Source organism: Nymphalis io, chromosome 14 (genome assembly GCF_905147045.1).
Source record: "Nymphalis io chromosome 14, ilAglIoxx1.1, whole genome shotgun sequence".
NCBI lineage: Eukaryota > Metazoa > Arthropoda > Insecta > Lepidoptera > Nymphalidae > Nymphalis > Nymphalis io.
The window spans coordinates 10,732,765-10,748,076 of record NC_065901.1 but is presented as its reverse complement, the minus strand read 5'-3'; the positions used below and the strand labels follow the sequence as shown (position 1 = coordinate 10,748,076).

The following is a 15,312-nucleotide window of genomic DNA, read 5'->3' as shown; positions in this document are numbered from 1 at the left end:
AATGTAACTTAAAAACAATATTTTTTATATTGTCCTTATTTTCTTCAACGTTATTAAAAATTATATTTTTTTAATTTCTTTAGTTTAAGGATATATACAAATTCATTTCGAAGTTTTATTTTTACAAAAATATTTAAAGATCCGAGATAGCCCAGTGGTTTGACGGCGTGAATCTTATCCTATGATCACGCGTTCAAGTCCAGGCAAACTCCACAGGTTAACTGCTTAATTTGTGTTTATAATTCATCTCGTGCAGTGAAGGAAAACGTCGTGAGAATATTTACATACGTTGAATTTTATTGAAACTCTGCCACAAGTATTGAAGCAGCATGGTGGAATGGACTCCAAACCTCTTAAAAAGGGAGAGGAGGCCTTAGCCCAGTAATGGGACATTGACGGGTTGTTTTTTTACTAAAATATTTAATTGTTCCTGTCATAATAATTCGCTTTGTTCTATTTATCAATTCAAAGTACATTTATACGCAGTATCCTTTATGTACTTTATATTTAATCTATATGGAATAAAAATTAAATTTGGCATCGCATCCTCGTCTTAAATTAGGTCCTCAAAACTGTTTCTTATCTTGTATCATTGCAGGTGTCAATGTTTACGCTCATACTGTGACGCAATATTGCAACAACTGCGGGGATAACGCTATCATAGGACTATAGTTTTGATGTCATCAACACGTATAAATGATAACATTAAAATACCAAATATCACGATATACATATAGCTCAGTAATTAATATTGTCCAGTTGAAAGTATTGAGGTAACAAAAAAGGATATGACCATAATATCGTATAAGAAAAACCAATTATATGAAATGCAGATAAAAAAATTACAACTTTCACATACCAACTTTTCAGCCCTTATTAGTAGATCACGAAGTATGGACTTCCTACCGAGTTGCTTGACGCCGTTTCATGTCACAGGACGGGCGGGTTGTCAAAGAATGTAGCATGTCTAGTTTTAACAGCAGTCCTAACTATGGTCTAGACGCACATTAAATATTTTTAGTTACATCAATTCAATATACTTTATAACATTAAAAAATGAATGTGCAATTACAAATAATATTTCAACAAAATATTACTAAAATATTGAACGCGAAAGTTGCGCGAGTTCGATATATCAAATAACATTTTATTAAGCGCCTGTTACGCTTACAGCTTACAGCTTGTACATATGATATACATTTTTTATGTTATTAAATTAGAATATAGACAAAATTTTATTTTTCTGCAACATACATAGGTTTAATCAAGTACTATTCCAACTGCTTGTAGTTACTTCAATAAATAAATAAATAAAATGGAATAACTTTAAACAAAACTATTTTATTATACACAAGTTCCTCGTTTATATTTTTATATATTTTATATGAATTTACATAAAAACCTTGGCCTGTAAAGTTCAATAACTATACACATAATATTAAGCGATATAACAATCCATGAGCGGCTAGCACGTATCCGGACGACATCCTCATGTGTTTACCGTAAAAACCAGAATGATTATATCATTAAATCAATGTATATAATGCAATAAAAACACTGGAGCTTGGTGTTCGTAACTTTATAAGTAAATATAAGTAAATTTAATATAATTATTCCATTATCAGTTACGTAATAAAGTTTCGTGTTGGTTGAGATGAGGTCAGTCGGCTAGATAAACTTGAGATTTTCTCGGTTTCACAAGGCGAGTGCTAATTGTGAACAAAATGGTCACGTGAGTGTCTTTTAATTTTTATTAAAATAACCCCACTTCTAAGGCTGGTGCTTACACATTAGTACATAGATTCGAGCAAACATTCGCGCAAACATTGTTGATCGATGAATATCTATTTCAATTCATGCATGCAATAGAAATTAATGTTCATGTATTTATAGATAAAACGTTCGCGAATATTCCGTCACAGAATTCGCTTAAATTTATTCGCCTTATGATTATGTATTTGAAATTATTATAATATAATATGTCCATATATATTGACATTATGTCCATAAAAGTTTAATAAAAGTTCAGCGTCCGATGATACGAATGATAAATTTTATGCACTCGTTAATTTTACTAACTGGTAAGATGACTTGTTTGTATTTCCAGATCAGTTATGGACATAATAGTTGTTGGTTGTGGTGCCTCCGGCATTGCAGCGCTGCGGAAACTTCACGAAGCCGGCTTAAAGGTGCTCGGCTTGGAAGCAGCTGATAAGATTGGTGGTAGAATACGTACTGTGGAATATGGTGACTGTTTCCTTGATTTGGGAGCCGCTTGGTGAGTTATCATATTTAAAAGTGGAACTGTGATATATATGTAACGGTGGTAGGTTGTTTGTAGACTCGTCTATGTATGTACAAACCACCGCCACCACCAGGTTATCTACAATAAACTTCAATACAAAAGTGTTGCTGTACTTCGCTTGGATGATCAGCTTTCTCCGTGTAATTACAGGTTCAAGATAAAAAATATCTTAGATACAGTGATTGGAGATGCATTTATCATTTAAATCGTGTACTTATATTATTTATTGTAGTGCCAATGTCTTTTGCTATATTATAGTATTTTAACAGTGTACACGTTGTTGAAGAATCACATAAAAGAAATTTATCAATTTAAAAAAAAATACTACGAAAGTGACATAAGTTTTACTTCCATTAAACATAAATTTCATGCGTTTCAGGTGCCACGGTGAAAAAGACAATGTTGTATTTGGTCTAGCAAATCCATTAGATCTCTTGGGTAGACCAAAACCAGACGAAAAATATTTCGTCTTGTCAAACGGTACTTTAATGCCCATTGAAGCGGGCGAAGGAATCGTTCAAGCTTTGAATGACGAATTAGCTACTGCTAACAAGAATACTAAAGGATCGATTTCTGCATGTATACGAAATGCGTAAGTATTTACAATAGAATCTTAAAAATATTTTAAGATATATATAAGAACAGATTAGTCGCCTGTAAATACCTGTTATGATCCACTAACTGCCAATGTTCTTTTTAATTTAATCTTGCGGATCTTGGAGTACAATACGAGTAGACTACAAACCTGAGTCGAATCAATTAAATTGTTGTTCTGAGGTGTTTTTGACAAAATACTTTCACTAGCAGACCAGAGCTAGGGAGTTGATTGTGACACGCTCCTGATAGAAATCAGGATGAGACTTTGGGGAGGTTCTGCATGATGAAATAGATAACACTATGTTTGTGCGGACGCTTGTACATCATCATAGCTCTCGCAATTAACTAGTCTTTAAGATTGACCTTCCACGAGCGAAATACAGTCATGTCAAAATAGTCAACTTATTCACTATAAGTAACTCACTAACTCGTCAAGTGTTTCTGTTTTTATTGCGGAGATAAATTTGGTGCTTCGAATATAACACTGCACCGATGTCGAAATATATATATTTATATTTACGAAATGGTGTATTTGATACCGAGCATTTTAAATATCTCGAAAATTGATTTCAATATCTTTCATATTGGCATAAAATAAACGTATATTTATTTATACGTGCATCTAAAACAGTGATTTCGTTATCATGATAACGAATAACGCAAATTTAAATTAAAAAAATATAGAAAATAAAATATAGTAGATATCTTCCCTTGTACAGACAGCGGTAAAGTCACATTAATTCCTGAGTCTTAAATTTTCAGGGCGAAGACCAATCCAACTCTAAAAAAAGACCCTGGATTAGCCCAATCCTTTGTGGAATGGTTTGAGAAAAATAACCATGTCGGTGGGCAGATTGATCCAAAGAAAGGGAAATCTTTAAAAGGCTTAGAGGTGTTTTCGAATTGTGAAGGAGAATTTATGCTTAACTGGAAAGGAAGGGGTTATAAGACTATACTTGATATTCTCTTGGTAAGTTCGATATAATTTTGGATGAAGATAATAATTTTGGCTATATAATCGAGTTATAAGAAATTAATAAAAACTGACTAAAATATTTCAAAGTATTTATTCTACGACTATTTATTAACTAATATTACTACTATTTATATTTTATACTATTTATAAACTAATATTTTATTTGATATTTAAACGAACTACAAAATTATAATTAAGCAGACCATTTTTGAATCGATTATTTTTATTATCCAGAACAAATTTCCCGATCCCTCAAAAGAACTACCAATCGACATACACCTTAAGAAAGAGGTAGAAAGCATAAAATGGCGAACGAGTAAACCGGGTCTAGATGCCGGAAATCCTCTGGTACAAATCAAATGTAAAGACGGGAGTTTGTATGCAGCGAAAAGCGTCATCGTTACTGTATCTCTTGGAGTTTTAAAAGAAAGGTAACAAGTGCCAATTATTTATAACATTAATGAGAATTTATTTAAAGTCAATATTGCATTTGTTTTTTTTGTTGATCATAATTTATTATATCGTCAATAAATCTCACTTACATCTAGCCGAGATGGCCCAGTGGTTAGAACGCATGAATCGCGATGATCGTGGGTTCAAATACCCAGGCAAGCACCACTGAATTTTCATGTGCTTAATTTGCGTTTATAATTCATCTAGTACCTAACGGTGAAGGAAAACATCGCGAGGAAACCTGCATGTGTCTAATTTCATTGAAATTCTGTCGTTGTTGAGCAGCGTGGTGGAATAAGCTACACACCTTCTCCTCAAAAGGGAGAGGAGGCCTTAGCCCAGCAGTGGGACATTAACAGGCTGTTAGTATTACTATGAATCTCACTTATTTTTAGTAGATATTAGATTTATATTATACAACTTATACATAGTGGCTCATAGTATCTCGTTAGTTATCACCCACTCATCAAATATTATACTACATGTTTGTGTTCGGTTTAAGGAGTGAGCGAGCCAGTGAAACCACAGGCAAAAGGGACATAATAGTTTTCAAGGTTGGTGGCACATTCGCGATCGCCAATGTCAACCAATGTTACTAACTGGTAGCTTATTTGTCCGTCTGCATACTTATATTATAAAAGAGAAATTTCTTTGACAATTCTTTGGGCGTCTGTTTATTTCTTATTACAAAATTTTATATTGAACTTTTATGAATGAGTATTATTAACCCATGATCATTTTAGGGCCATTGCCAAAAGCATTTACAATGTCTGTTTTGTTTATTTTACAAGAGTATAAGCACTATATGTCATAATATAACTATATGAATTTCAGGCACCACCAATTATTCAATCCACCTTTACCCTCTGATAAGATCAATGCAATCAATAATCTACAATTGTGCGTGCTCGATAAAATCTATATAGAGTTTGAAAAGCCATGGTGGCCAAAAACACCAGCTTGTTTCAATGTTTTATGGAGAAAAGAAGATAAAGCTAAATTCACAAGCGAAGAACAATGGGTTACCGAAATTCCTGGCTTCAATACAGTGGAATATCATCCCAATTTGCTTTTGGCTTGGATTTATGGAGAAGGCGCGAAGAAGATGGAGAATACAAGCGAGGAACGAGTTAAAGTCGGTATCGTTAAGCTGTTGGAAGTGTTTTTCAGTAAGGAATTTAATGTAACACCGGTGAAGTCCATATTGAGGTAATAATAGCTTTAGCAAAACTTTTTTTTTTACTTAAAACACATTAAGTTAGTGACAACACAACAGACAAACAGTAAACAGTAACATTATTCGTACACCAAAAGTTTCATGGGGATTTATTTCAGGTCGCAATGGGCGTCAAATCCTCTAGCTAGAGGCGCCTATTCGTACCGCAGTGTTGCCACAGAGGAAAATGGCGGAAGTGCTATAATTCTATCCGAGCCGTTATATCACGGTAACAATTTCCCCGTTGTTTGCTTCGCGGGCGAGGCGACGTCACATCATAGACATTCAGCCGTCCACGGCGCTGTAGAAGCTGGATACCGAGAAGCAGAAAGATTGATTGCCAGTTTTAAAAAATAATTTATCAAAAAATATCGAAAAAAAATAAAAATTTTATCTATTATATTATTTGGTGTTGGTGTTAATCACTTATAGTTTTTTATATCGAGATATAATTTTATATGTTGTAACAGAAATAAAAAAAAATATACATTAAAATAAACATTATTTTATTAAATCGAATATGCATAATTTTATTGTAATGATAAAATGGTGAATTACATTTATAATATGAAGTCTTACATACATCTTACAGTCAAATAGTATTTATTAATATTATTATCACATTGCTTGCTAAGTGTAAACAACATCGGATTGAATAGTTTCAGTGTTAATAATGTTGCCGTGTTCGTCGACATCGCACATCATAATTTCCACTGCTTTATTATTTTTGGTATTTTTCTCATCTGAATTATCATCTTGTTCATCATTCGTATCACCATTATTTTTAAGTGTTATCTCAAATCTTTGAGGTGATGTTTCGGTGGCATCTGCTGTTTGCTTAAGATTGAATTCAAACTCATTTGTTAGCGACTCCTTGGGCCAGCTGTAACCATCGACAATTTTTTTGGAGACGTCTTCAAATTCAAACCTGGTTGTGGTTAAACGGTACATACCATCTTCGCTTATTTGATACCTGTAATCAAACGAGTAATTATTATTTATTATTATTATTATAACATTTGAATTTACTTGGGGCTTTGTGCCCTTCTAATTCTATCGCCAAAGAGCAATACTAAGCATTGCTGCATTCCAGTTTTAAAGGTGATTAATGTTGGCGCATTGATGACGTAAAGGATGGTTAATATTTCTTACAGTGCTTATGCCAATGTTTAGTTAAAAACAGCCTGTTACTAATATTTGTAACAGGCCATTGTAATGTAGTACATAAGTGCGCCATTTATTGCTGGCGAGCTTATTCTTTATCCACTGATTTAATTCGATCCCTCAAATCGCAAAACTTGTAACAAATAACTCTGTCAATATCTTGCGGTCTATTAAGTAACATACTGTGTAAGATACCTTATTTAATAAAAAAAACGTACCTAAATCTACTATGTCCGAAGGGCCACTGAGCCCCGTGGACTTTAACAAGATGCGTGGTCAACCTCGTCCCTCTCGAGAAGATTTTCACTTCCTTCTCAGGACACATATGGCACGCATACTGTTTCTTTACTTTCTCCTTCTTAACTTCTTCTTCTGAATTACCTTCGGATAACTCTACGTCACTGGTCTCTTCTTTACGTTTCCTTCGCTTTTTCTTACGCGTGTGTGTTGGAATATGTTTCTGAAGGTCCCATTTTGTTACGGCTCTAGAAAAATATTTAAATTATATTTTTTATTATCACAAGGTTCAAAACCGGAAGTTATCAACGACTTGTACGAGGCACTCTAAATATTGACTACAAGCTCGAGCGCGCTCGTCTAATGAGGTCTACATTCCGATCAAAACTACTACTAGACTACTAGACTAGATTTCAATTAAAACTGGAAAACCGATTCGCTGCCTTGGAAACCAACACTGACGTTGACATCAACCAAGAACTCGACCAAGTGGTGGGTATTCTTAGGGACGAAGGGACGAAATTCTATCAAGCGCAAAAAACCGGCAAGAGGTCCAAACCTTCGGTAGAGTCTCTAGAGCTAATGCGAAAACGACGTGAAATCCTTAGTCACTTCGTCAGATCTTATTAAAAAAATATCAAAGTAAGAAGCGACCTCCGAAACTCCAATACACGCTCTATAAAAGAAGCGATCGAGCGAAATCGGGGGTCTTTTTTCAACAACTAGGTCGAAGCCATCTGACGAAGTTGACCACTTCAAAGGGAAAAGTCGGTGTTGGTAGCGCACGTGGTGTAGGTCACCTGTAGGGACAGTGCGGGCAGGCGTGCGTGCGCGTGTGGTCGGCGAGGTGTCGGTAGCGCACGTGGTGTAGGTCACCTGTAGGGACAGTGCGGGCAGGCGTGCGTGCGCGTGTGGTCGGCGAGGTGTCGGTAGCGCACGTGGTGTAGGTCACCTGTAGGGACAGTGCGGGCAGGCGTGCGTGCGCGTGTGGTCGGCGAGGTGTCGGTAGCGCACGTGGTGTAGGTCACCTGTAGGGACAGTGCGGGCAGGCGTGCGTGCGCGTGTGGTCGGCGAGGTGTCGGTAGCGCACGTGGTGTAGGTCACCTGTAGGGACAGTGCGGGCAGGCGTGCGTGCGCGTGTGGTCGGCGAGGTGTCGGTAGCGCACGTGGTGTAGGTCACCTGTAGGGACAGTGCGGGCAGGCGTGCGTGCGCGTGTGGTCGGCGAGGTGTCGGTAGCGCACGTGGTGTAGGTCACCTGTAGGGACAGTGCGGGCAGGCGTGCGTGCGCGTGTGGTCGGCGAGGTGTCGGTAGCGCACGTGGTGTAGGTCACCTGTAGGGACAGTGCGGGCAGGCGTGCGTGCGCGTGTGGTCGGCGAGGTGTCGGTAGCGCACGTGGTGTAGGTCACCTGTAGGGACAGTGCGGGCAGGCGTGCGTGCGCGTGTGGTCGGCGAGGTGTCGGTAGCGCACGTGGTGTAGGTCACCTGTAGGGACAGTGCGGGCAGGCGTGCGTGCGCGTGTGGTCGGCGAGGTGTCGGTAGCGCACGTGGTGTAGGTCACCTGTAGGGACAGTGCGGGCAGGCGTGCGTGCGCGTGTGGTCGGCGAGGTGTCGGTAGCGCACGTGGTGCGCGAGCGCGGCGGGCGAGGGCGCGGACATGTCGCAGAGCGCGCACGCGTACGCCGACACGTGCTGCCGCTCGTGCTCGCGCATGAGGTACTCGCTGGCGCACGTGATGCCACACATGCTGCAGGAAAAGCCGGCGCCCAAGTGCACGTTCTGAACAAATAAATGTATTTAGACGTCTAAATTATAAAATACCACTTTAGAAACAATGTTATGTGCAAGAAGTAAGTAATCCCTGATAATGTCTATTTTTTGTTCTTCATATAGTCAACACATTAATTAGAATCAGAATCGTTTATATTTACCATGATATGATATTTGGTGTTTACTCATGACATCATGAGACATTCGTTGTTCTTCATTAAACAACTGCAATACATATTTGGAACTTCCTTTACTAAAAATAAGTAAGACAAAAGAACTCACCTGCCTAAGCAAATGGTCACTCAATTTTCTATTACAAGCAAAGTGATGTCCGCAATGAAAGCAGGCAATAAGTCGCTCGCGTGTATGAGAGCGAACGTGCATAGTGAGCAACACTCGTCGCGGGAATACCGCACCGCAGCCGGCCCACGAACAGAGAAACTCGTCTGAGTTGTTTATGTGCTGCTTGACATGGTCGAAGAATACCTAAAACAACATAAAAAGTTTTATCTTACTTTATAACTTATTGAACAAATTAATGTCTTTGCTATTTAAACTTATTGAACTGTATGGGAATTTTGTGTAAAGTCCTGCATTAATCTATAAAATTATAAGAAACAAGTAATATCTTCATTCACTATACTGTAATTCTATTAAGAGAATTTTGTTTATCCCCAGTCCCCCTTAGTCCAGAATACTCTTTGGATTACTAATTTAAATGAAATTATATAATTAAATTAACTGCAACACTTTAGAACCTATTGTCACCTAACCATTTTGGCTTAGCATCATTTATTTGACAATCAATTTAGCTGTCAATGTTATATTATTATTGACTAACAATGACAAGGTTATACAGTAGCAGGCGGTGAATATCCCACTGCTGGGCTAAGGCCTGCGCCTTTCTGAGGACAAGGTTTTGGAGCTTATTTCACCACGCTGCTCCAGTGCAGATTTGTGGAATACACATGTGGCAGAATTTCGGTGAAATTAGACTCATGCAGCTTTCCTCGCTATGTTTTCCTTCACCGTTAAGCACGAGATTAATTATAATCACTAATTAAGCACATGAAAATTCAATGGTGCTTGCCCGGATTGGTGCTGGGCCATCTCGGCTTTTTAACAAGTTTATATCAATTAAAAATATATTAAATCACCTGTATAGAATTGAAACTCTCCGAACAACCAACCCACATGCAACAATGTTTACTCTGCAATGGAGGCAATTGATTTCTTTTAGTCGAGTCCTTTTTACATCTTTCCAATTTTAAGGTTGCTCTCCCATTAAAGCCGATTGCTAGTAGTCGTGCATGATATGCATGGTAATTAATATGACGTACCATCTCATGGAAGTCAAAAGTACTATGGCCACATACATCCCATAAGCATACATAGTTCACTGGAAACACACAGATTCTAGAATAAGAACGGTTCCCTCATAAGTGTTATGGGAATGAACCAGATCGGAGCCTGTAGTGGGTAAAAAAAATCAGCTTGACAGTAAGTATCATCAAAACTCCAGTTTGGATAGGCTCATAAAAGTTACTGTATTTTTGTTGTTTGTTAATACCAGATTATTAATTAACAATACTTTTATTAAACTATTAACTTATTATAAGCTTCAAAAACACATCTCTTGAGTTATTTTAATGTGATTATTATGTTTGGATAACAATATGTTTATACTATTCCTAATATACTAGTTGTATATGGACAGAGCAAAAGTTCACACAGTTAAATAGAGGTCTTTGAGATATGTAATATAAAACCAACTTACCATTTCCTTCTATATCTATAACACGCAGATCAGATACATGTTTAGCAACATGCTTCTGAAATTGTTGATAGTTTGTGAAGTAGGTCTTGCACGACTGCCATTCGCATAGCATTTGTAGGTGCTCCTCACGTAATCGGCGCAAAGGCTATCACATTGATAATTTAAGCATTAAAAAAGAATTCTATTTCCTTTTTTCAAAGTTAAGTTTAGTATTGAAATATATTAAATATTTCTTTGATTCCACTACAAAGATTAAAGAGTCTGTGGACATTTTATTTTGAAAACCACCTATTGTTGAATTTCATATACTTTTTTTTATACAGGAATACAGAAAGAGCCTTAGGTTATTAGGAATAATAACGGGAATGCTTTAGAAATTCGCATCTCGATTTTGGGTGGGAACTTGGTTGAGGGGTACAGGGGGAAGGTTTACAACTCTCAGCACTATTTTAGGCTAAAATGATAGTTCGGAGGTGACTTATCCTCAAAACTTTAATCATGAATATCTCGGTAACCATGGGTTTCCGCGGCAGGGAGTGGTACAAGGGGTTGTACACCCCACTTCCCACCCAAAATCGAGTTGCGAATTTCTAAAGCCAACCCATAATATCAATATAAGGACATTATAAATAATAATTTGATATTTACCACGGCCTTTGGTTCTATAGCTGGCTCGTCGATACCAGCCGGCACAGTAGCGTGGTCATCCGCTACCGATAACAAAAATTTCTTACGATGTGCATTCGTTTCACATATAAACTGTATATCGTTTTGGTTTTGTAAGGACAGCTTCTTTGGATCGTTTTGATGTTGAAGCCATTCCATGCAGCGGACCAATTTTAATTTTGTTGTTTCTGATTTTTTATTATTTTCCTCCATTATTACAACATATAGCTATTCAATTTTAGATATATTAATGGTTATGAAAATAATTCAATTTTCTTGATAGAAAAACATATATTCGTCATTTTGATTACAGGAATATATGTTAAAAAGTAATTTATGAATATTTTTTTTGGGGTCAATAATTTACCAAAAGTTGTTCTAACGTTTGGCAAATTGTTGACAATGACATTATAAAAGTTTCAAAATAAATACCATTTCGATAATATGGTGTTGTCATCAAAACCATAATGTGTTGTCATCGTCAAAATTCAAAATAGTTTTTAATGAATAACATTAATTAGCAATGTAATATTAATAAATGAAATGCAATATAATAAATATAAATAAATTGAAATATACATACATATTTTGGTAAAAATTGTATAAAATAATCAATGGATCTACTTAGTACGAAATACTTACCTTAGTACCTAATACCTTATCTAACGTTTCATTATGTGACCACACTATATTTCCGTTTTGTCGTTAGATATTCTTATTCAGATTTTAGTTCTTTATGAAATAAATTTAAAACTTTAACAAAAAGGAAAACAGTAGAGGCATCTTTTAATTCTATATAACAACTTAATACTTGTCGTAAAAAAGGAATTTAAAGACAAACATTTATTTCAGTAGAAATACCTTAGGTGAGCTTGATTATTTCTACTTTAAAACAAAATATTAGTAAATAATTGAAGTGTGTACTTGTACAATAAAGTACCAGTGTGTAATAGTACATAAAGTACCAGAATTTTAAATTTAAGCAAAAAAACATTTATTGTTGAAATTATATTTGTGTCTTAAATATAATTTTGAGCAATAAGAATTAGACTAAAATATGGGTGACCAAAACGACCAAACAAATAAGTTACATATATTATAGCAAATAAGTTACATAAGACAGTTATGTCACATTTTTATAATATAACATAAATATTTGTTTTTGTAACATAAGCTGGTCACACCTGTATCGCTTAAGCTGTCTTGCTTGACAATTCATTCAATATAATATAAAAACGTGCGTTCGAGGCTGCAAGCGCGTAAAGTTCGGCGTATTTGCGGCTCAGCACGAGTCCCCACGTTGCATTAAGTAGTACTTGTTGTTAGCATTAGCTATCCCGGCGTTTTGATCGTGGGCGACGGAACAAACAAACCTTCACTACGGCGCTGATGAAATCAACTGTATCTCTAGAAGAAGTAGTGAATAAATTAGATCACCTTGCTTCCCCGTTATCAACCAGAATGCCTAACATCAAAGTTTTCAGTGGTAGCTCCCATCCCGATTTGGCGCAAAAAATCGTCGACCGTCTCGGAATTGATCTTGGCAAAGTGGTAACCAAGAAATTTAGTAACATGGAAACATGTGTGGAGATTGGTGAGTCTGTGCGAGGAGAAGATGTTTACATCGTGCAGAGTGGTAGTGGTGAAATTAACGATAATCTGATGGAGCTACTTATAATGATAAATGCTTGTAAAATAGCATCCGCATCTCGCGTAACCGCTGTCATCCCGTGTTTTCCGTATGCTAGGCAGGATAAAAAAGACAAAAGCAGGGCTCCTATCACTGCGAAACTCGTCGCTAACATCTTATCTGTGTCCGGGGCGGATCATATAATAACAATGGATCTTCACGCGTCACAAATTCAAGGTTTTTTCGATATCCCCGTCGATAACCTTTTCGCGGAGCCAGCGGTATTGAAGTGGATTAAAGAGAATATTCCTGACTGGAAAACTAGCATCGTCGTATCACCAGATGCTGGTGGAGCTAAGAGGGTGACATCGATTGCGGACCGCTTGAATGTTGAGTTTGCCCTTATCCACAAAGAACGGAAAAAGGCTAATGAAGTTGCTTCAATGGTACTGGTAGGTGATGTAAAGGATAGAATCGCTATCTTAGTTGATGACATGGCAGATACCTGTGGAACTATCTGTCATGCTGCAGAAAAATTAATAGAAGCGGGAGCCACTAAGGTATATGCAATTCTCACTCATGGTATTTTCTCTGGTCCTGCAATTTCTCGTATCAATAATGCCTGCTTAGAAGCTGTTGTAGTGACAAACACTATACCACAAGAAAGGCACATGCAAGACTGCCCTAAAATACAATGTATTGATGTGTCTATGATGTTAGCAGAGGCTGTTCGGCGTACGCATAATGGAGAATCGGTTTCCTATCTATTTTCTAATGTTCCATATTAGTTTAATCTTTGTTTTCGATGTTATTAGATTAAGGTCTCCAACATCAGTAATAGCTGCTTGTCAATTGACTAAAAATTTTTCATTGTTATAAAAATTTTGTCTGTTTGCTACAAATGCTAATTCTGATGATATGTTTATTCAATGCAATACATCAAAATGTTGGAAACCAGATAATTTAGTTTTAGATATAATCTCATTAAGTTAATGTAAGCATAGCATTGTTTCATAGGCATAATATGTCAATGCATGAAATTTAAAAAAATATATAAACATTTTATTTTATAAAAAAAAATATATTGTTACAAAATCTTCATGACATAAGTATTTTTCATACTGTGTAAATGTAAATCTTACCTGCCATAAATATAATAGGTATATCAATAATCTGTGCATTTACATAAATATTAGTGTAATTAAAGCTAATATGAAAAGAGTTTCTGGATTTCTTTACATTTTATACATTAATATTGAAATTCATTAGAAAAATAGGGCCTTTACAAGGAGTATTCACTTATATTTTCATTTATTTCTTTATTTTGTATTAAAATACATGATTTTGAGAGCAAGTTTCTGCATAATGAATTTAAAAAAATCCTCTATATATATTGTTTGTTAAAGGTGAAAATTAACTAAAATATATACAATGGCAACTTAAAAATAGCAAATGTGGCCTTTAATGTTGTAAGTTCTAAATGAAATAAGCTGTAGTGAGAATCTGTAATTGGTTTTTATGTTGTATGTAAAAAATTGTATGAATGCAAAAATTAAAAAAATATATATTTTTTGGCAATTGCTTGTTGCCCTTTAATTAGTATATTTTAAGAGATTTTTTTTTTCTAAATTTATAAATCTACAATAACCTATGTATATTTGGTCCATAAACTAAGACATTAATAAAAAAATACAATTAGATTGTTTTTTCTTTCATTGACAATTGTTTTTGAATTTTCACATCACTCAATAGTCAATAAAAATTACTTTTAATAAGAAGTGAGGAAATAAATTATATTAAACACTACCTGTGGCTTCGCTTGTGTGGGATTCAATTGCGTTCATAAGAGCTCATATATGCGTACATATTAAAATAAAATATATCCTATGTTACTTGAGACAAAAATATTAAAATCAGTTTTTGAGTTTATCAATTACAAACAACCAAATCATTCTCTTTATAATAATATTGCTATAATTAAAGTAAATAAAAAAATATAATACGACGCAAAATACGAGTTACGTATACTCGTTTTTTTTTTAGGTATAAAGTAGAGATGAGACAAGGTAGCTTATTAAAAATATTATTTCTAAACGCTAAAGTAAAAAATAGGTTATTACGAAAATATTTGTATGAAGCACATTGTTTGTATCATTACATCATAAAATATATCTGCTAAGTGTTAAAACTTGACCTGGGGTCAGTTGACAGTGATCTACAAATGTATGTTTGTGGGCGCGCCTTGTTTAATATCTATTAATAAAGAAAACAAATTATTGATTCTATGGGTACCTATTTCATGTCATGACAATTCATTATATTCTACTTTCTATCATTTTTCTATCTGCCAAAAAGAATAACCAATAAAATATTTTAAAAGTTTTATTATTTGCTACTTATTTTATTTTTAAATAATACGATTTTTAATACACAAAAATGTATTTCGTTTACGAAAAAACGTTGATATAAAATAAATAATAGTGCCTGACGTTTTGTTTGATACATTTTTTATAATATTCTGT

The 15,312-nt window shown here is 35.4% G+C and overlaps 3 protein-coding genes across 4 annotated transcripts in view; 2 read left to right on the top strand and 1 right to left on the bottom strand.

The window, feature by feature from the left end:
• Positions 1–6,066, top strand: part of LOC126773247 (spermine oxidase-like) — a 34,289-nt gene extending 28,223 nt beyond the window's left edge. The window contains exons 1-7 of one of the 2 annotated variants that reach the window (XM_050494054.1): positions 1,589–1,732; positions 2,108–2,278; positions 2,685–2,897; positions 3,665–3,872; positions 4,113–4,309; positions 5,166–5,540; positions 5,667–6,066. In XM_050494054.1, the coding sequence (XP_050350011.1) occupies positions 1,725–1,732; positions 2,108–2,278; positions 2,685–2,897; positions 3,665–3,872; positions 4,113–4,309; positions 5,166–5,540; positions 5,667–5,904 (1,410 nt within the window). In that variant the 5' untranslated portion in view covers positions 1,589–1,724 and the 3' untranslated portion in view covers positions 5,905–6,066. Of the gene's footprint in view, positions 1–1,588; positions 1,733–2,107; positions 2,279–2,684; positions 2,898–3,664; positions 3,873–4,112; positions 4,310–5,165; positions 5,541–5,666 lie in introns of those variants that run through there. The other variant, XM_050494055.1, reaches the window with a different exon arrangement.
• Positions 6,067–6,124: 58 nt separating this feature from the next.
• LOC126773231 (histone H4 transcription factor) lies at positions 6,125–11,395 on the bottom strand. The gene is made up of 7 exons (XM_050493988.1): positions 11,143–11,395; positions 10,495–10,639; positions 9,875–10,116; positions 9,000–9,203; positions 8,509–8,726; positions 6,930–7,196; positions 6,125–6,520 (listed from the first exon to the last, which is right to left on the bottom strand). Exons 1-7 carry the CDS (start codon positions 11,371–11,373, stop codon positions 6,178–6,180), a joined length of 1,650 nt encoding a protein of 549 aa, XP_050349945.1. The 5' UTR covers positions 11,374–11,395; the 3' UTR covers positions 6,125–6,177.
• Positions 11,396–12,336: 941 nt separating this feature from the next.
• On the top strand, positions 12,337–14,496 carry LOC126773277 (ribose-phosphate pyrophosphokinase 2). Its single transcript, XM_050494101.1, has one exon. It carries the CDS (start codon positions 12,550–12,552, stop codon positions 13,576–13,578), a length of 1,029 nt encoding a protein of 342 aa, XP_050350058.1. The 5' UTR covers positions 12,337–12,549; the 3' UTR covers positions 13,579–14,496.
• The last annotated feature ends 816 nt before the right edge of the window (positions 14,497–15,312 follow it).

Bases quoted from the DNA above. Each gene is read 5' to 3' on its own strand.
- LOC126773231 (XM_050493988.1), bottom strand. From the start codon at position 11,373: ATGGAGGAAAATAATAAAAAATCAGAAACAACAAAATTAAAATTGGTC. The intron at 10,640-11,142 runs GTAAATATCAAA...TCAATGTGATAG, and splicing joins CTATAGAACCAAAGGCCGTG to CCTTTGCGCCGATTACGTGA. The intron at 9,204-9,874 runs GTGATTTAATAT...ATGTTGTTTTAG, and splicing joins AGAGTTTCAATTCTATACAG to GTATTCTTCGACCATGTCAA.
- LOC126773277 (XM_050494101.1), top strand. From the start codon at position 12,550: ATGAAATCAACTGTATCTCTAGAAGAAGTAGTGAATAAATTAGATCAC.